Raw genomic sequence first — 21,634 nt, 5'->3', positions numbered from 1 at the left:
TTAATTTCGTTAGATTAAAAAATTTTGATTTCTTCATTCTGCTAATTGCTTAAGGAATAATTAAAATACTAATTTAAAGTTCCTTGGTGTTATTTGGTGATTAAATGCATTTTTGTGATTTTTCTATTGTCAAGGTGCGATAAATGTTTAAAAATCATATTGACTATTGGAGAAAGATTATTTTGGTAGATCATCTTGCATGTAAAGTTTTGGGCATTTTACAATTAATTGTTCATGATTGTTACTATTCGTCACATTTGTAAACTGCTCTAGATAACTTGTTTTTTTTACTTAATCTATGGTTAATCGAATACTAACGCATTGGTTTGTAATTATTTCTATCCTGTGGTTGTGTCTTGTGTTTAATCTGTTCATCTCAATTGACCAAGATTTGTTATAAATTCATCAGGTTGTCTATCTTCAGGTCTCTTAGATCCTGTGTTCCACAAGCTATTCTCATTCATTCACCGTAGGGACTACCCCCCTTGACTTGTCTAGGAGAGTCTAAACGAAGTAAGGATTAGAGTGACAACCCTTACTTTGAGCATTGTCGCGATGCCTAGACACTTTGTGCGACAACTATGCTAAAAGAAATACTGGCGAGTGCGTCTATTTTGGTTTATCCCGATTGGAACAAGCAATTCCATGTTCACATTGACGCATCGGGTATTGCTTTGGGGTTTGTCCTAGCTCAATACGGGGAAGGAAACCCTGATCACCCCATCTATTTTGCTAGAAGGAAATTATCCACGGTAGAAAAGAATTATACCACAACTGAACGTGAAGCGCTTGCGATGGTATATTCATTACAGAAGTTCCGACACTATCTTCTGGGGGGCCCATTCAAAATTTTCACTGATCATTCTGCCTTGAAGTATTTAGTGAAAAAGCCTGTACTTGAAGGATGGATCTGTAGATGGCTGCTACTATTTCAAGGATTCACATTTGAAGTGATTATTAAACCTGAAAGACTGAATGTGGGTTCGAATGATCTTTCCTAGCTAGAGTTAGGCGAAGCTGGAGGGCCATTAGATGATCAGTTGCTGGATGTTGATTTGTTCCAAGTTGAAGCCATACCAGACTATCTGGAGGACATTGCAACATTTCTCACCACTGGTAGGTGCTAGGAGGAATACACAACGACAAAACAAAGACACATGGTGGTTCGCGCTGCAGATTACCAGTTGATCGCAGGACAACTGTACAAGTTGGGCCTTAACCAGATCTTGCGGAGATGTGCCTTGGACCATGAGAGACCAGATATATTATGGGAATGTCATTCAGGAGTTGCAGGTGGCCATATCAGAGGGAAGGCCACCGTGAGGAAGGTATTGCAGGCGGGACTCTGGTGGCCAACACTTTTTATGGATGTGAAGGAATATGCGAAGAACTGTGATGTTTGTCAGAGGATGGGGAAGCCATCACACCGGGATGAACTTCCTTTGCAACTAGTACGAGCCCTCCAAGCCTTTGAGAAATGGGCGGTCGACTTTGTGGGACCTATCAACCCACCGACATGACACTCACATGCTAGGTACATCATTACCGCCACTGACTACCTCACCAGATGGGTTGAAGTTGCAACAGTTCGAGACTGTACTGTAGATACTGCCGCCAGATTTATCTTTGAGAACATCATCTCTCGATTTGGGTGCCCTTGAAGCCTCACCATTGATCAGGGGACCCACTTCATTAATGAGATGGTCGCTTCATTGTTGCAAAACTTCATGATACAACACCACAAAAGAAATCCATATCACCCTCAAGCGAATGGTAAGGTGGAAGCCTTCAACAAAATCCTTGAGAGGGGACTCACAAAAATTTGCTCAGCCAAAAAAAGACGATTGGGATGAACGGTTGCCAGTGACACTATGGGCTTATTGTACAACCGTCAAGCGCTTGCACAAGTATACACCATATCAACTTGTGTATGGTCGAGAAGCCGTGGTACCTGCCGAGTTTACCATCCCCAACCTGTTTATTGCGCAGGTCACTTGGATGATAGAAGATGAATTGATTCCAGAGCGATTAGAGGAACTCTGGGAGCTGAGGAACTTTGGGAGCTGGATGAAGCTAGATTTATGGCAGACTTCCACCAAACTGTTGAAAAGTAGAGGCAGAAAGCGTGGCATGACAAACAAATCAATTGGAAATCCTTTACACTTGGAGGACATCTTCTGCTCTATGTCAGCAAGATCTTAAAGCATCCTGGGAAGCTCAAAATGCATTGGATGGGACCATTCGTAGTTGCAAAAGTGAAAGAATCAGGAGCTGTCAAGCTCACACAGTTGGATGGAATCCTCTTGCCTGGTTGGGTGAATGGTGCACGCCTGAAACCTTTCCACAACTCAAACATATCTACACCAAGTTGAAGGTTGATCTTCGAAAGGGGATCGTAGGTAGGTAGGGTCAGTCAATTTTCTCCTTATTTCCTTTTCCTTAGTAGTTAGTTGCGTTAGGTAATGTAGTTGGGCATTTGTTCCAGTCACGTCAGTCAAAGAATCAAATTCCGTCAGTCTTTTAGTTGCGGAAAAAGTTAATCCCACAACAACTGCTTGTGGTCGGGGGAGTGGCACATGTTAGCCATCGTATCTGTAATAATTATGCAATAATTCCCTATCAGCTCGAGTTTGGGCTAAATATTTTCTATAATACCCCTGACATGCTTTGTCCATCAACTCCTAGGTGTCTGCCATCATAACACCATAATTACCCATCATTTCCACCCTCCTTTTTCACTTTTTGTGTCATTCGAGTCATGTCTGGCTCAACCGTATTTATAGCTGCCACGATTGGGAGCGAGTGGGGAAAGTTAACGTCTTAATTAGTTAACGAGTCTAATAAAAAATGTCGTGTTGGGCTTTTGTATTTAATTTGTATGGTAGCGATAAGTTTCCCAGAACAAAAAGTCAAGGTGGTAGAGTTTCCCAGTCTGGAGTTTGTATCCAATTTCACTCATTCCCAGCCTAAGTTCAAGCCCCTGTGTTCTTTGTTTCCCACCGTCGTTCTATAGCGATGACGAAGGCTATCATCTCTATTCCAGATGTTGAACCAAATGTAAGGATTACAAAGAGAGCCTCTTTATGGCAAGTATGACAAAGCTCAACTTGTCGACAACAACCTATCAGATTCATTCAGTTTCCTGCAAGAGGGAGGTCTCTACAGAACTAGTTACCAAAGCCGACAGGAGCCAATTTGTGAAAATTACAGAAGATTTCAAGGGAATACAGAGGTTGACGTTGTAGAATTTGAAGAACCTTCTTGTATTCGGAACGACAGGAGAAACAATGCAATGCACAAAGCTCCTCGTTAGCAGAATGCATAACGGGTCGTTATGGCTAGACAAGGAATACCCCATCCATGTGGTGGATATTCAAAGACTCACAGACCTATATGTTGCTCACCCCACCGTCTCAACTACATTTCAAAATGCTTCCAAGTGGGGGAAGAAAACATGTGACGATAGTTATTATAACCGGTATGGAACAAAGCGAGGAGGCAAGGGTGCTATGATAGACCCAATCAATAAGCCCAACATCAAATTCGCTTGCTACATAATCGCTGGGAAGCTGATGCAACATTTTTCGAGAGGGGAATGCACGCTGGACACCATTTCGGTTGCGGAAGCTTGTGTGCAAGGCACGTAGTTGAATTGGTGCAGTTTCTTGCTACAAGAACTTTTTGACGCCTACGAGGATGTGTATAAGAGGGCCACTCACTTTATTTATGGATACCTTGTTGTTATACTGGCCATGTGGAAGTGGTGCCCAACAGAGGGTCGGGAAATGGTAGTGATTACTGAAGAACAACCCCTTGCCTTGAGGTATTTGCCATGGTAGACATCTGGGATTCCTAACAACAAGGAAATCAATGAAGCCTCCTTTGCCTGCTGGTATAAGAAGATGCTGGAAGCAGTGTTGCGAAAATCACAATAACATAAAAAAATCACGACTTTTTCGAATTGCCGATAAACTCGCCCAATTACTATTTTTTTTTTGTTGGTTGTCCAAAAAATTGCCGGAAAAATCGCGATAACTTAAAAAAAGCGCGATTTTTTCGAAATTATCGTGATTCGATGGGAAGTTATCGTCAGGGTGAAGGACAATGCGTTTTATAAGGGAAAACATGATTTTTTTTGTCATTTTAAACAGACAGCGATGTGGTTTGATAGTTGAGGAGGAGAGGAACCCTGGAAGGCGTTTACTAGGGTAGAGGAGGAGGAAGCCTGGAGATGTTAGCATCTCAAGCAAGAGAACTTCGTCTTTAGATCAAATTTCTTCAGCAAACCGTGGTTTCCAGGTATGGGCACCAAATTTGGCCATTTTGTTTTGGTTTTTTTCTTTTTTTTGCTTGGGTTTCTATAACCCATTGATTATCAATGATTTTTGAGTGGATTTGATGGTGTTTTTTTTTCATTTTTGTTGCATAGAGTGGAGAGAGTTCATTTTGGATTGAGTTGAGGTTTTTTTGTTTGTTTGTCAAAAATTCAATGTGTTGTGTCATGTATGTAAATTTTTTTAAAAATTTTTGTAACTTGCAATTCTTATTGTGCCATAGGTTCAACTTCAAAGTTCAAACTTCATCTTACATTAAAACTCAAGAGTTCAACCAAGTTACAAACATGCCAAGGAAATTGGACCTTCTGTAGGAATTTGGTGAACCTGATGGAGGGTTTGATAGATTGAACTTGTCTTGCAAGTTGTGTGGGCAGCATATGTCGGGGGGTTTATAGATTGAAGTATCACCTTGCACAAATCCCTGGACATGATGTAGGGCCTTGCAACAATACAAATGCGGAAATCATCCGAAGAGCCATGAGATCATTGGAAGAATTAGAGCAAGAGAGAGTGGCCAAAGCAGATCTGAAGAAGCAACTAGCAGGGAAGGTGTTAGGAGGTGAATATGGAAGTGGCACTGGTTCTACTTCAGCATCAATGTCTACAACCAACCCTATAGCTGCCTCATCATTTTTTGTTCCTAGAACCACGCCTGGTTCACAACCATCTATCACTTCAATGCTTAAAAAAAATGAGAAAGAACAAGCTGACAAGTTGTTGGGCAAGTTTCTCCTTTGGAGTGATATTCCTTTCAGCGTTGCAAGGAATAATCCATTTTTCTAGCTTGTTGTTGATGCTATTGCAATTGTTGGCCCAGGGTACAAAATCCCTTCTTATGATGACTTTAGAGGCCGCATTCTTCAAGATGAAAAGGTTGACTGCACCAAAAGATTGGAAGAGTTTAGGGCATCATGGGCACGAACATGATGCACTATGATGTCAGATGGTTGGACCGACCAAAAGGGGAGAACCTTATAAACTTCTTGGTTAGTTGTCCCAAGGGGACAATGTTTATGAAATCTGTTGATGCATTTTCACATATCAAAGATGCAAAATTATTATGTGATTTGCTGGATGTGTTTATTTTGGAGGTGGGTGCAGAACATGTTGTCCAAGTCATAACGGACAATGCTGCAAATTATGTTGCTGCTGGCAGGATGCTTATGGAGAGGCATTCTACTTTATTTTGGACACCTTGTGCTGCACATTGTATTGATTTGATGTTGGAGGACATAGGAAAAATTTCTTTTGTCAAAGATATTGTTGACTCATCAAAAAGCATTACAAAATTTATATATAATCATGCATTTGTGCTTAGCTTGATGAGAAAATTCACCAACAACAAGGAGTTGGTGCGCCCCGCCATTACACGGTTTGCCACCAGTTTCATATCTCTTTAATCCCTCTTGAATTCTATGTGGGATGTGAAAAGAATGTTTCTTTCAGAGGAGTGGCATGCTTTGACAATGAGTCGCAAACCAGAGGGAGAGGCCATATGCAGATTAGTTTCATATCAGTAAGACTTTTGGGCGGGAGTGCAAGAGGTATGCACCGTTACTGAACCTTTGGTAAAGGTTCTTCGATTAGTTGATGGTGAGAAGCCCGCAATGGGCTATTTGTATGAGGCCATGGACAGGGCCAAAGAATCCATTCGGGCCTACTATGATGATAAGGGAGATGAGGGGTTTCAGAAACAATTCCTTCTATGGGAAGTGATTGATGAACGATGGAACAACACATTCCATCATCCCATTCATGCTGCAGGGATCTACCTGAAATCCGCATTTTCTTACCCACGTGGGTTCTTATTTGATGTTGAGATCATGGATGGATTCTTAACTTGTGTTCAGAGGATGGTGTGATCGCCAGTAAAACGTGCAGAAATCTCCAAAGAAATGGAGATATACAGGATGGCAGGTGGCACATTTGGCTTTGAGATGACTGTAACTAATAGGAAGACTACAATGCCAGGTATTTTCAAATTTCATTGTCTCTTCAAGTTCATAACTTCATACTTTGCTTCAACTTTCAAATTTCATTTTTTTTCTTATGTTTATCTTATTTGTATTTTTGTTGTAGATGCATGGTGGACTCGCTATGGTGCCAGAGTACCCCATCTGCAAAAGCTTGCCATTCGAATCCTCAACCAAACATGTAGCTCCTCAGGATGCGAGTGCAACTGGAGTGTATTTGAAAAAATACACAACAAGAAGTGCAACAGGTTAAACTTAAAACTTAAAATATTCCAAATTTCCAATTAATTTTTTGAATTCATTAAATAACATTTTTTTTTATAATTATTATTTTATGATCTTTGTACAGGTTGGAGACCCAGCGACTTAATGACATGGTCTATGTCTACTACAATCTTCGATTGTGGGTGAAGCAACTTGAGAGGATACCTGATATGGAGGCCATCTCATTGGATGGGATTGACACCACTGCTGCATGGAGAGTTGAGGCTGAGAGGTCTCTCATGGAGTCTGCAGATGATTGGTTAGAGCAGGAGGTATTGGAAGGCGTAGAGGGGGAGGAGGAGGAGGAGCAATAGGAGGAGGAGGTGACACCACCTACCCAGGCTACCCCTGCCACTAGTAGAGGACGTGGTCTACCTCCTACAGCTCCTAGTTCTTCAGCTTCTAGAGCACTGCAGAGTCCACTGCCAATTCCACGGCATCTACATCTAGAGGGAAAGGGAAAGCTATTGCATTTTCTCGCAAGAGGGGCAAAGGAAATCAATAGTATTAGTTATTTGGTTCATTTCATTGTATATGACATTATGACTCATGATATGAGATACATTATTATATTTTTTGTTGATATTTTGACGCTAAGTTGGGACTCAGGATAAGAACTTATTATTCCGGACATGATTCACTGTTATGTGTGATGTAGCACTAGAAATGATATTACACATCTTATATATTAGTTCTTTTATCATATTTATGCGTCAATGTATTTATTTTATGTTGTAGATGCTTTAGATATAAAAAAAATTGAAAAAAATGAAGTTAGCACGGCCAGGCCATGAATCTCGACATCACTCATTGACAACTACTCAAAGGATATTTGGTTCGGTATTAGCCATGGCAACACTTGATTACGACCGAGGTGTGTTAATCTTGACACATTTCAGATGCACAACCAAAAGTTTATGCTCACAAAAGATGCTTTCCATCTGGAAGTCTCGTCTTGGTTGAGAGTTGTTGGGGAAATTTGGGAGGGACACTGTAATTATTTGTTTAAGGGAATGGTGCCTCAACCATTACCAGGAGAAACTCTAGTGGCGTCATGGAAGCGGATGGCTAAGGAGACACTGAACCCAGTCATTAAGCGACTTGAGACGCAGATGCAATCCCTGCATGAGAACATGGTGAATCTTGGTGCCTTAGTAAATCCTTTCCTTACTTTTTCTGAATTTCATAGTTCAATACCGCCTGGTTCTTTGGCTGGTAGCCCTCTAGTTGATTTGCTTCTCGTAGTGGGGCCCCATTCCCAATTTGAACCAATAATTCCACAGCCTCGACTTCCAGTGGGGCCCAAAAAGAAGTCAAAGACCCCTTCCAGCTAAGTCGTCAACCTCATTGATGAAGAACCACAGCGCGCCCATCATCGAAAAAATTCCATTGTCCACATCCGCCACATCACCGCAGTCGCCAAATCCATCCCCGCGCAGTGTCTCCACATCCGCCACATCACCATAGTCGCCAAATCGATCCTTGCACACAACCTCCACATCTGCCACCATTTTAGATATTCTGCCATCTGGAACCCTGCTTGGTACAAAAATGTAAATGGAGGTTGACTCCGTTACTGATTCAGTCACTGGACACACGGACGTGACACTCACAGACCACATTCCAAGCACAAAGACCGTTCAAACGTCCATGTTATCTTTGTTATTTGATTCAGGTCCACTCACAATCACAGGGCAGTTTACTGGCCCTCCCTTTCTAAGTCCCACCACGTTCCTTGCATTGCCCATCCCCACTGATCCCATCCCCTCATCAACACCGAAACCCTAACTTGTTCACATTGATCCACAAACAATTGAACTCTCCCAACGAGAGACATCTCCCCACGGACATTCTTACAAATCGGTTGCCAGTGGAAAACCATTGCAAAACCGATTCCCAGGATCATCCATAATGTCCCCAACTGATCTCCAGGGCTGGTCCTCAGCCCAATTGTTTACCTTCATTAAGCAGGCTGCACACCAAGCAAAGGCGTTGCACATTGTTCTGGCTATCGAGCATGAATAGCAGCAGCAACAGGTCCTCGCCCTGGCAGCCGAACAGGTCCAACTTCTCCAGTAGAAACAGGATCTCCAAGGTCAGCTTGATTAGATCACTGGGAAATTCCATGACCTCTGACCTTTAGTCGCAGAGATAATTACAGAGGCCCTAGAAGACTTCTCGGCCTGCACTCTTTTGGAATGTTGCGACCATGTTAAAGCCACTTGCATTCAACTAGTCTCGACTAATCAGGAGCTCAAGAGAACTATTGTAGCCACTCAGAGGGCACTACTGGATTCAGCCACCCAGTATGCTGGCGAAATTGAGCAGAAGATCGCAGAAGCAACAGGCCTCAAAGACTCTATCGTCAAGGTTGTAAAGGAAGCTCAAGGCCTTTTGGCACAAGTTCACGACTGGTCTGGATTTTTGGCGAAGAGGAATCTACCAGTTTACCCTTTGCGCAGCCGTGCTAGTCATTTGTTCAACCAAGCCATGGGTACCTGGGACAAGAACCAGCAGAAGGAAATTCTGGCACAGGTGGAAGTCCTTGAGACCCAAATCAGCAAATTGAATATGAATCAGCCAAGACTAAGAAGCTGGGACCTTATACCGCTAGCACAAGTTCACTTGGGGACGTTGCAGCAGATCAACGAGGAAACAAACATGCAGTGGAACACTCTCTTGATGACACGCCCTGTTAATCCTACTACCGAGCTCACAACTCAGTTCCTCGAGCAAGCGGGAACTCTCACAAGCCAATGGAAAACAACTCTCGATGCATTCACGTAGTTCAAAAATGCAGCCATGAAGTCTGTTCTGGAGTTGGGTCCTTCGTTGGAAGGAACCAGCCAAAGCGAAGCAACATAGGAAGGAACAACACAACAACAGGAAGCACCAACAACAACCGCAACACCACTAGCATCAACAAAGGATTGACTCAGGGACGAGTCAAGGAGCTGTGGTCAGGGCCTATTGGGTCCTTCGTTTGAAAATCGAGTTTTGACCAGTCGACCACATTTTGCTCGGAAATAACCGTTGGGAAGTCACAGAGGAGACAGTTGGAGTAGAGGAAGGAATCCGACAAATACCAGCAGCTGTGGAAGGATGGCCAGAGGAATCCAGACTCAAGCAAGAAACATCCGAGCTACAGAGGCAACCGAGGAAGCAAGAAACAACCGAGCAACAGAGGCAGCGGAAAGGGAAAGAGGCGAAGCATACAATGATTTCTCTCGCAAAACTTGGATATATTTCTTGAAGAAAAAGGATGAGGTATTCTTATGGTTCTGTTCTTACAAAGCTTTGGTCGAAAATCAAACATGGAAGAAGATCAAAATATTGAGAACTGATAATGGAACTGAATATGAATCAAAAGAGTTCAATGACTATTGTAGAGAAGCTGGCATTAAGAGGGAGACTACTACCGCATATACTCCTGAGAAAAATGGTGTTGTTGAAAGGAAGAACCATTATATTATAGAAGCTACTCGTGCCATGCTTCATGATCAAAGCTTTCTGAAGTTCTTATGGCTGAAGTTGCCAACACTGTTGTGTACATTCAAAATAGATGCCCTCATCAAGTGTTGGACTCCAAAACTCCCAAAGAAGTTTCCATCGTTAAGAACCTTGATGTTTCTCACTTTAGAATTTTTGGTAGTCCCGTATATTTTCATGTGCCGAAAGAAAAGAGAAGCAAATTGGATGTTTCTGGGAAGAAAGAAACATTTGTGGGCTACAGTGAAACTTGTAAGGCATATAGAATCTATGTGCTTGGTCAAAGAGAAGTGGAGATAAGTCATGATGTCACCTTCGATGAAGACGCTGCTTTTGAGAAGATTAGTAACCTTCCTATTCCAAGGAAGGACAAAGAAGCAGATTCAGGAAAACAGGGAGAACCACAGGATGAGCCGATGCCCAATGTTGAAGAACCATTGGATCCCATTGATCCACCTCCTCATGAGTCCTCCTCCTCGAAAAGGAGACCCTCATGGCTTATGGAAACTCTCAAAGATGCCGAGAGACATGTTGCTCCAAGGGGGACATTTCGTGAAAGTAAGAAGCCGAATAGGTACCAAGGGTACTTAATTGCCATGAGCACCATTGTTCAATTTGAGCTTCGCACATTCGAAGAAGTTGTGAAGCACCAAGTTTGGAAGGATGTTATGAACAAAGAGTATGAGTCGATTATGAAGAATGACGTTTGGGATGTGGTCCTTAGACCCAAGGACAAATCCGTTGTCACCTCGAAATGGCTCTATAAGATCAAGCATGGATTTGATGGAAGTGCTGAAAAGTTCAAGGCTAGATTTGTTGCTTGAGGCTTCTCTCAAAAGGAAGTTGTGGACTATGATGAGATATTTGCACTTGTTGCCTGATCTACCACCATTCGTTTGATTATAGCCCTTGCGGCCTCACAAGGATGGAATCTACATCAGATGGATGTCAAGACCGCCTTCTTACATGGTTTAATTGAGGAAGTCTATGTAGAACAACCCGAGGGGTTCAAAGTTCAAGATTGCCAGACACATGTATGCAGGTTGAAGAAAGCCCTCTATGGGTTGAAGCAAGCTCCCCGAGCTTGGTATGAGAGGATCAACAACTATTTGATGAAGTTGGGATTTATAAGAAGTGAAGCTGATCCACACCTTTACTTTAAATGTTGAGAATGAGGGACCTCTCATCTTGGTACTTTATGTGGACGATATCTTTCTGACAGGTGCAGACCCTCTTATTCATCAATGTAAGAGGGAGTTGGCTTCCGAGTTTGAAATGAAGGACCTAGCACTGATGCATTATTTCCTAGGGTTGGAGGTCTGGCAAAAGCCAGGTGAGATTTTCCTTTATCAAGGAAAATACATTGTGAAGCTACTTGAAAGATTTGGGATGGTGGACTACAAGTTCGTGACTACTCCGATGGAACTTAACTTCAAGAAGTTATGCGGAAGTGCTGCTGGGCCTGATTTAGAAAATCCTTGTGAGTATTGTCAACTCATGGGGGCCCTGATGTACTTAGTGAACTCCCTTCCGGACATATGTTTTGCTGTGAATACATTGAGTCAGTTTATGGTCGAGCCTCATCACATACACTGGATTGTTGCCAAGAATCTCTTGAGATATCTTCGGGTTACAATCATCTATGGACTGAGATACACTGCCGGGAATGTGAGGCTCCATGGTTATTTTGATGTTGACTGGGCTGGCAGTGTGGTGGATCGTAAGAGCACATCTGGATGTTGCTTCTCTCTAGGTTTTGCTTTGATATCCTGGATGAGTGGGAAGCAAAAGTCAGTTGCTTTGAGCACCGATGAGGCTGAATACATTGTTGCTAGTATGGCCTCATGTGAAGCTATTTCGTTGAGGAAACTCTTTAGTGAGCTATTTGGACATGTGCTGGATACCACTGTGATCTATTGCGACAACCAAAGTGGGATTCGTCTTTTTGAGAATCCCGTGTTTCATGACCGCTCCAAGCATATTGATATCAGGTACCACTTTATCTGGGATATGGTACAACGGGGAGCAATAAGGCTCCGTCATATTGGGACTGATGATCAAGTTGCAGATATTCTTACAAAGCCCCTAGGGAAGGTCAAATTCTTAACCTTTATGAATGACTTGGAGTCGTGGAGAGACTCTCTTATGAGCGTCTCGTTTGATTTGGATATTGAGCTCTGGGAGATCCAGGGGGCTTGGGGTACTTCTTGGAGCAATGAGCGACCATAGGGTGAGTGGTTCACCTTCTCCTAGTGGTGCGTGATATACAGGGCGAGTGGTTCACCTTCCCCTGTGATACCCCATGTTGATATATGCATAGGATGAGTGGTTCACCTTCTCCTATGGCATATGAGCAAGATGAGTGGTTCACCTTCTCCTACTGATACATCCTACCCATGTAGTCCGGGACTCATGGGAAGTACCTCTCATCTGGCCAATGAGTAGGGAAATGAGGATAGGGACCAAGTACTACCGATGCACGCATCGTTTACCACCGTACTCCCTATGCTAGGATGTTTGATATTGATTTGGGATCAATGGAGACTGACTTTGGGTCAATGGAGAGTAGTATGGTACACTCTCAATTATTGGAGACTGACTTCGGTCAGTGGAGAATGGTATGATACATTCTCGATCATTTCTTCTTCATTATTTCTTCATGGTTCAACAGATTAGAGCAGGGATGACAGGGATGGTATAGATTGTTAGATGGTTTGGCAGGTGGAGTTCTTCCTAGTTGAGAGGGAGTGTTAAATTTGGCAACTAGGGCCAAACTCCACCTTGGACAGCTCATATGATGCAACTGATATTTTTATTGGATTCCTCTTTTCGAGAGGTGTAGGATTGATCTAAAGATCATCTCATTCTGAAATGTACAAATGAAATTATGAATTTATTTTGTTTATGGACAAATTGTCAAGGTCGGTCAGCAATCTAATGTAGGCTCAAAAGCCCAAAAGACACGTCTATTCATCCTCAACATTGCATATAAATAGGAGCCTCTTCCTCATTTTCTCACACATCTCTCTCTCCTCATCTGATTGAGTATGAATTTTTGGGCAGCCTCTCTCTCCACACGTGCGAGGAAGAAGACTGTAATTTTCTGTTTGGACGTTGACTGAATTGCAGGAGTATTTGACCAGCGTTGACCGGGCAGCGGTTGACTTGATTTGACGCATTTTTCTTGTGGATATTTCCATTCGGGCAGGACACATTTCTAGGCACATAAATTGAGGCAATCCGAGCTGTTTGACCACCATTGACTGCAGGAGGATTTGACCGCAGGTTTGACGCTGCATTGACCAAGTTTGACTGAGTTTTTCAGGACTGTTTTGGGCTGATTCAGATGACTGTTGGAGGCCGAATTGACTGGGTTTGACCCAGCTGTTTTGGAGGATAAATTCTGCCCCATTGAACAGCGTTGACTTTCTGGTTAGGGCTTCCTGTGGCTGCTGTTTGTCTGGACAGATTTGACTTTGATTGTGCAAGTGAACTTTGCATATTGTACTGTCTCTCTCTGCTGAACTTTTGAAGAATAATTAGAAGACTTGATCAAATGGTTTCCCCACATTGGGGTTTTTCCCTGGGTTCCGCCAAATATTGCGTACTCTTGTCTTGGCTTGTCTTCTACTGTTTTTATTTATGTTCTATCTGCATTTACTGCCATGTTCATGTGATTGCTAATCTGGAAATTGATATTGGGCTAATAAGAAAATTGAAGTAAATTGCTCTCAAGCATAGAACATACCATTGTTAACTAAAATTAACAAGCTTTCTATTCCAACAGTCTATCTCTCCATTTACGGAATCTGGAAGATTTCAGGTGCTAAGCGCTGATACCATGATGATTTCTAACACCATGGTTCAGAGATTCTGCACTCTGTAAACTGTTTCTACAGGAAACTAAAAGAGTCTGAATTAAGTGCTACCCAAAACAGCAATCTGTAATTACACTAGAATCTATTAAGACATACAGTTATTGAATATAACGATAACTCATTTAGGTCATTGTGAACACCTGCTATACTATTCATTAATGCTGGTAACAGAAAATCTGCGACAGGAAGAAAACAATAATCTGTTTCTTTTTTCTTCCAAAAAAATAACAAAAACTCCTTATACAGATCAGGATCCTCACCCATCTCGTATAGACTATAAGATGGGTTGCCTATGGTTACAAAAAGTAGGATTCTTGTCCTAGTGAGAATTTCAAGATTGTGTGGGTGGCTATAGGATAGGATTCTTGTCCTAGTGGTTACTTCCCCATTAAGGTTTTATTCTCAAACAGTGAAAGCCTGAAAACTTAGAAGAAATCTGAAAATATTTTATATGCGTTAAACATTCATCATCGAGGGCTGGTATTTATTAGCTTGTAGTTGTATTATTTTAATTTTCTCACATTTAAAAGTTCATTAAGAAAAGGCATACTAATGGGGCTTTCATCAGTCAACCTCAAGATTGTGCGGGTGGCTATATAATAGGATTCTTATCCTAGTGGTTGCTCTCTCATCTAATATCTCAGCAAGGTTTTATTCTCTAACAATGAAAGCCTGAAAACCTCCTTGGTATTGCAGATTGATCCAGATTGCATTGCAGATGTTGTTCATGGAGAATTAAATGGGGACAACTTGATAGGTAACACAGAGTCAGATGAAGATAATAGTGCTTTTATACATGAAGACATACATACAGGAAACTATGCTGTTTCACCAAGGGATTTAGCAAAACGTTTGAACGAGGTTCGAGAATCAAGGCTACATGAACGCATCATAGAGCTTGAGGCCGAGCTTGAAGCTACTAAAATCAAATTGCGGGCATTTGAATCAGGGTACAAGCAATCAAAAGGGCTTAATCAGGACATCCGATCCTTTATTTCAGGCATTTACTTAGCTCATCTGTAATGTTTGTATTATTTCTTTTCTGTGATTCAAAGAAAACATCTGTATCGTAGGTTTGTAGTAAAATCATAAATTCTAGGTTGACTTGGGAAAATATTTGGTTGACTGTAGGTTTATATTGAGAGTAATCTTCCTAATGAATCCTTTTGAGACAGCATGTAATATTTTTGTTCTCTTAAATTGTATTTAAGTATGCATGTACGATCTCACTCTCTCTCTCTCTCTCTCTCTCTCTCGATCTGTACAGGTTCTGAGGTACCTGCTAGGAGACCTAATTGTTTAGAAAATCGAAGTGATCATTCAGCAGGCATGAGGAGTTCCTTGAAGGCATCTTCCAACATCCCAGTTAATCAGAAAGAATTTTGTCATCTTATCAGTAAAGAACTATCAGAAGGTTCAGGTTTTCAAGCTGTGGACCTCAATGGGGTTTGCAGTAAAGCTGAAGAGAATCAGAGCACTGATGACAGAGAATCCAAAGACAATCAAAATATGCCTCTCTTTTTAACCCTTTCAGGTGATGCTCTTTCTGCATACAATGAAGCATATGAAGAATTTATGAAAGTGCCATCAGAAAAAGAGGTGACTATGCTTGACTCTGCTGAGATTAAGGATGTTCCACCTACTAAGCAGTCGATTGTAGTTGACAATCAAACCCCCAAATACCTTTTTTTGGATGATTCACTTGAAAGCAACGACACACAAACTTTCCATTGCTACAAGGAGGATGACCTACAGCAGAAAGATGGTAAGTGTATTTCACACCCTGATCCATTTCTGTTGCTGTCTGCAAATTGTTGGAATATGATGGGTTCTCATCGACAGTGTGCCCAAGGAAGCTGTAGTTCAAGTGATATTCACAGTTTGACATCTCCAAATCATTTGGAGCTCGGTTCAGAGGGGATTGGCTTGAAGAATCCTGATTTTCCTGATTATGTTCTTGAAGACACTTCTGGAAGCACACCTTGTTCTATTAAATTTGTTGATACTAGTTTGACACAAAGTAATTGCAATCATGACAAATCTTTGGGCATGAATATAGATCTGGAACCTGCAAACCTCATGGTAAATAAGGGTACTTTATGTAGGAAGGATGGATTGCTGATTAATACCACAGCACGCACTGTAGACAAGTGTGGATTACAAATGCCTCCTGTAAACCTGATTCACACTGGAGGGAAAAAACAGTTATTTTCTGTTGTGGGTGAATTGCCTGAAGTGAGCACATCTGTGCTTGATAAAATAAGATCCTGGGATACCGTTTCTATGGAGGGAGCATCAGAATTTGTCACACATAAAACTTTGTGCCGTGAAGCAGGCCATAGCAAGATGCCTGATTCTGAACCACATTTATTTCACCAGTCAAACACCGCATCTGATGACTCTGACTATGTCTCCGAGGTTGATGATCAGTTAGGCAAGTTATTAATAGAGCGCATTATTGAGAAGAAAAGACAAGGTTCTCCTATAATTGAGAAAGCAGAAAGTATATTTGCGTTATTGGAGAAAAATGATCATAATTTTTACTAATTCAGATTACATTTGAGCATGCTGATTGCAAGATTATAAGTTATAGGATGCAGTTGATTCTTTTTCAGGTAGAGTCTCTTTTGTGAAAGAGGCCACATGTCACGACTCAGAAGAGAAACGAGTGACACGCGTGCCTACCCATTATAGTACCTTATCTGAGACTTAGTGTCATGGGTGTGATGCTGCACTTCCTTGATCACTTAACTCTGTGATATACTACAGAGTCGAATTTGCCAGATGTGAGCTGAATAAAAGCATGTGGATCAGGAGATAGATAAAATTTCAGTCTGCAAGCTATCAGTTGGAGGCTGAACTTTGGTCATGGATGCCTTACGCGAAGTTCATGTGTTAATGAAGATTTTGCTGCTGGAGGGAACTATAGAAACATTTTTGGTGCCAGTTTTTTTGAATATAAGCTAAACCACTTGAGGTCTCGTCTTTGTAAAATGGTTTATGTAATAGGAAGAATATCATATATTTTGAATGAAGTTACTATTGTCATACGATCTTCTTTGTTGTGGCTTGAGAGGTCATAAGGTATCATAAGGTAGTGATTATTTTTCCATTCTCAAGACACCGTCTCTGTAAAGTGATTTTTTAATAAATGTCGTCTATTTTGTGTTGAGAAATCCAAAGTGTGGCAGTTAATCGATTTCTCTTATTATGACATTATCTTGTGATGTTTTGATTATTATTATTAGTGTGATGTTTTGATTATTATTATTAGTGCTTTCAAATTATCTTTTCTTATCATCAAGACTGATGTCAAGCAACAAATAGAAGAGCACAAAATGTAGGCACGCTGCCAAGGCAAAACCCCACTCTAGGGGAAAACTCGGTCAAAATTCTTCCTTCAGTAGATTCAAGATGAGACGACCAAGACCCTCACAACTTAGACACACACTTCCTCCATCAAGTCAACCTTGCATCAGCTTAGCAGTAGCTTATAATTCAATGTCTTCCTTGCACCAATGAAATGCTTTGTTCCTTCAATAGGATTCTGTTTCGATCTGAGGCAACATTCTTATCATACTTTGATGCAATACGAACTGTGGCCCTCCTTCATTATGATCGAACTGTATCCCTTAATCAAAGAGTACACAGACTTTGATACTGTGGTACACCGAGACTGTGGTAACACTGAAACTTGCCCACTGTTATAACACCGAAATGTAGGCACTGTGATAGTACCGAAACTTAGCCACTGTGATTTCCGAACCTGTCTGCAACTAACCTGAGCTCTCTCGCTGTAACAATACCAAAATATATCCACTGTGATAACACCGAAATGTGTCTCTGTGATTTGCGAGTTCATCTCTGTAATTAACTGGAACTTCTGTGGTAGTACCGAAATTTATATCTGAAATTTCTGCAAGTTATTGTTCTGTTATAGTTGAGTGAAGTTTACCTTTATATAGTTGTTTCCACATTGAAATGAACAGACATGAGCACTTTGAACAATTGTGTCTTCATAAGGTTAGGCTAGGCCGACTTGAGTTCATGAAGAGAAGTATCTTTAGGCCGACTAGATGAGGACGCGGATTTAATTCTGATTTATTTGACAAGAAGGAGATTTTGATGAAGGAGGCTTTGACCAAACAAACTTTGAATTTTGACTCAAGTAAACAATCCTAAAGCCTACAATGGAGGCTTGACCTATGACAATTGACCCAAGCGTGAAACCCATGCTTTAACAAGTCAATTCAATTTAATAATAAAATTCTTTTTACTTTCTTTTGACAAATATATTACATTTTGACTCATGTACAATCTATGAAGACCGAATTTAGTTACATTCTTTGACACTCCCTCTTAATTAGGGAGGTATTCATATTTACATATAACCATAGAGGTACATCGAAGATCTCAAAACATGTCATATATGAAGAAGTTTAAGTATCGCAATGCCACGGACTAGATTATTGACCAGGGAAATCTATCCAAGCGAGGCTAAGATGGACTAAATCATTTAGCCTCTTTAGGTACCATCAGAGTTATTTTCTAACCATCAACCTAGGGATCTAGGTGTGTATCTGAGGTCAGAGCTCTATGACCAACATCACCCTCCCAACTTCGGGACCTAGACATCAACAGAAAGTGCTGGTCAGATGTCCTCCCAGGCAATGCTTCACTCACAAAGCCTCAACACTCCTTGATTCAACAGATCAAGGACAACAAATCTCCCCCGATCAAACTGATCGGTAACCAACATGCTATCAAAACTTCGAGAGATTTACCTGTACAAACACAACCCAAATCAATAATATATTTTCACATGTTCATAAACAAACACAAACCTCTGGGGTCTTTCAAATAACTTGATGTTGCTTCTCAACACAATAGGACTATCAATCGAATCTTTGACAGAAGATTCCTCAATCATACACTTTCCTTTCCTACTTCACATGCAACAACATATCCTTCAAAATGCATTCTCCAATCAAAACTATGTTATGCCCTCCCTCTTAACCAGGGAGATTTCTTCTATCCAGGCTCCCTTTAATCTCAAGGGGATTTCTTCTATCCAGGCTTCCTCTTAACTCAAGGAGATCAACTTCTTATTATTGGAGAGCTTTCATGGCTTCCATCCTTATTATCAGAGTCATTCGTATATCATGCTTATCACATCAACTTTACTTACAATCATCTTCACCATCTTGAAGATGATGTACCTGCACAACTTAGATAGCAAGTACAACCAAAACTATAGAAGCATGAAGTTAGCCATATCAAAATATTATAATAACGGAAGCATTAGACTTTACAAACATAATCAACAAGAGACTATATTTCAACTTCTTGCCCAGGTTTAGTTAAACCCTAAATCACATCAACAACTCAAAATATTAAACTCATCTAGGGTTTCAATATTCTTTCAATGATATGACAAGTTCTTTCATATAGAAAACCCTAGAAACAATTCAAACAAGTAATGTGTCTAACAACTATCAGAATTCATATGTTAGACTCCTCACTAGGATTTCATACATATCCTAGATTTCATACATGAGCTTCAACAATCAAGACCGATCACAACTTAATCAACAACATAACTAGCTTCTACTAGGGTTTGATGTACACCCTAGATTTCTCATTTACACAATCTCAACAATCACTATATAGATTCATAGATTTCAGATTGTCATATCACACATACTAGAGAATTTAAGTACTTGTAGGGTTTAGCTGCAAAACCATAGATTTCCCAAGCAACATCATCGTAGAATATCAAACTCAGACAAGGGATTAGATTAAACCCTAAGACTTATGACCATCGATAATTAGGTCAACACAAATCTAGGAATTCATTATCATGCATAAGCATATCATATGCCAGACAACATTAATACATTAGGCATATATTGACCTAGCCTAGGCTAGGGATTCAACCAAATGGACACATACCTAGGGTTTCATTCCTTGGACTTTAAATTCATAATAAGGGTTTTGCTTATAAACCCAACCAAACCCTAAAGATCTAGGGTTTCATAACATAGCAGAGCAAACCCTACTATACCAAAACTTCAAAGGTTTGGGATCTTAGATAGCATCATTCAACATTAGCAAGTTAGGGTTTTCATGATCATACCAAAAACCCCAAACATGACATCATCAATATATCAAACATAACAACAATTTCTTTAGACTCCATCAATAACCCTAAGTAGGTTAGGGTTTCATTCATTTATCATTAACACCCTTAAGTTAGGGTTTTTCAGAGAACCTTTCTAGGGTTCTTATACAAACAATCAAAGATATCTATCAAAAGATGAATCACTCTAAATAATCTTTATGATTCAAGACAACTAGACATAACGATCTTAGTAATATAACACAAATTTAAAAAATAAGATATGCATACTTTTAAGAGAATTTTGTAATGTGCATAGTTTAAGACATATCTAGAGATGTTCCTTCACAAACTTTATAAATTCCTTGAAGTGTTCTCCGTGTATTCATCCATGATCTTTTATACTTGTAACATATACTTTCAAACAAAACATGTGATACCAAGAACCTGATTTAATTTCTCAAATTAGATTTTCTATGTAATCATGGAGGATGGAATCCTATGAGATTTTAGTACGTTATCTATGGAGTACAATTTTTATCTTAGACTAGCTATAAACAAGCATTTTAGCTATAAACAAGGATTTTATGAGCAAATTAAGATTAGATATTTTGAAAATTTAAAAGATTATGAACATATGTACCTTTAGTTTACATACTTGTAATTTCATTCGACTTGTTGCAAGTGCATTCTATTAAGTGACAATACATATGTATCTTGCGCGCACACACACATTCTATTAAGGGATTATGAACATATGTACCTTTAGTTTACATACTTGTAATTTCATTCCACTTGTTGCAAGTGCATTCTATTAAGTAGGGCCCGTCTGCCCTCTACAAAACTTGGTCTATATACAATCTATGGTAGTATTGATAAATCCATGCCTGAGTGTTCTCTCTGATCAACCATTCTTCTCGAGGATGATTGATTTGTTGTCTCTTTCGATAACCTGTCTGCGACTGCATTATGTTCCCTGTATATATGAGTGCAAGAAACAAAATCAAATTGTGATTTTATAAATAAGACATCATCCAAAATTGTTCTGAGTGAGAAACATGGCATGTAGAAGTGCAGTTGAACCAGTCTATGACCATCTTAGAGTCCCAAAATATTTGTATGTCTCTGCAGTTTTTGGAAGTAGCAAAGTGTAACAGATGGCGAAGGGTCATGAGTTCCGCAAAATTTTTAGTGCCATTTCCTAGCCCCAGACTAATATAGAAAGAATGTGTTTCGGATGTGTGAAAGATGATGCCTCCACTGCACCCCTGATCTTGGGCTGCCCCATCAAAATATGCCCAGGGTGTCCTCCTATCAATGACTTCAGGGGTAATGTGCCTTGTTCGAGAAATCTGTGACTCCTTCGGGATCTCAGAAAAACTCGTACATATCTTTGGGATGATCAGAGCCCAAATAATTTGTTTTCCCTGAAAAATATTGTTGTTCTTGCATATCCAGATGTACCAGGACACGATCAACGACATTGTTCCACCAGTTATTCCAGGCCATATTCATATCCTCCCCTGACCAAGTATGTGCTATCTTAAGGATCTGTAGGATTTGTGCCCAGACATT

At 40.5% G+C, this 21,634-nt stretch overlaps 1 protein-coding gene across 1 annotated transcript in view; it reads left to right on the top strand.

Annotated features, from left to right (window-relative positions):
* LOC149141805 (uncharacterized) overlaps nucleotides 1-16,989 on the top strand; it is a 61,597-nt gene extending 44,608 nt beyond the window's left edge. The window contains exons 4-5 of the mRNA XM_089451105.1: nucleotides 14,638-14,941; nucleotides 15,209-16,989. Coding sequence (XP_089307231.1) covers nucleotides 14,638-14,941; nucleotides 15,209-16,488 — 1,584 coding nt within the window. The 3' untranslated portion in view covers nucleotides 16,489-16,989. The remainder of the gene's footprint in view (nucleotides 1-14,637; nucleotides 14,942-15,208) is intronic.
* Nucleotides 16,990-21,634: the final 4,645 nt, after the last annotated feature.

This window comes from Pinus tabuliformis, chromosome X (assembly GCF_031772625.1).
Source record: "Pinus tabuliformis cultivar Carrire ecotype Pingquan chromosome X, CPIR1, whole genome shotgun sequence".
NCBI lineage: Eukaryota > Viridiplantae > Streptophyta > Pinopsida > Pinales > Pinaceae > Pinus > Pinus tabuliformis.
Note: the sequence above shows the minus strand (reverse complement) of the source record. Positions and strands in the feature narration are given on the sequence as shown.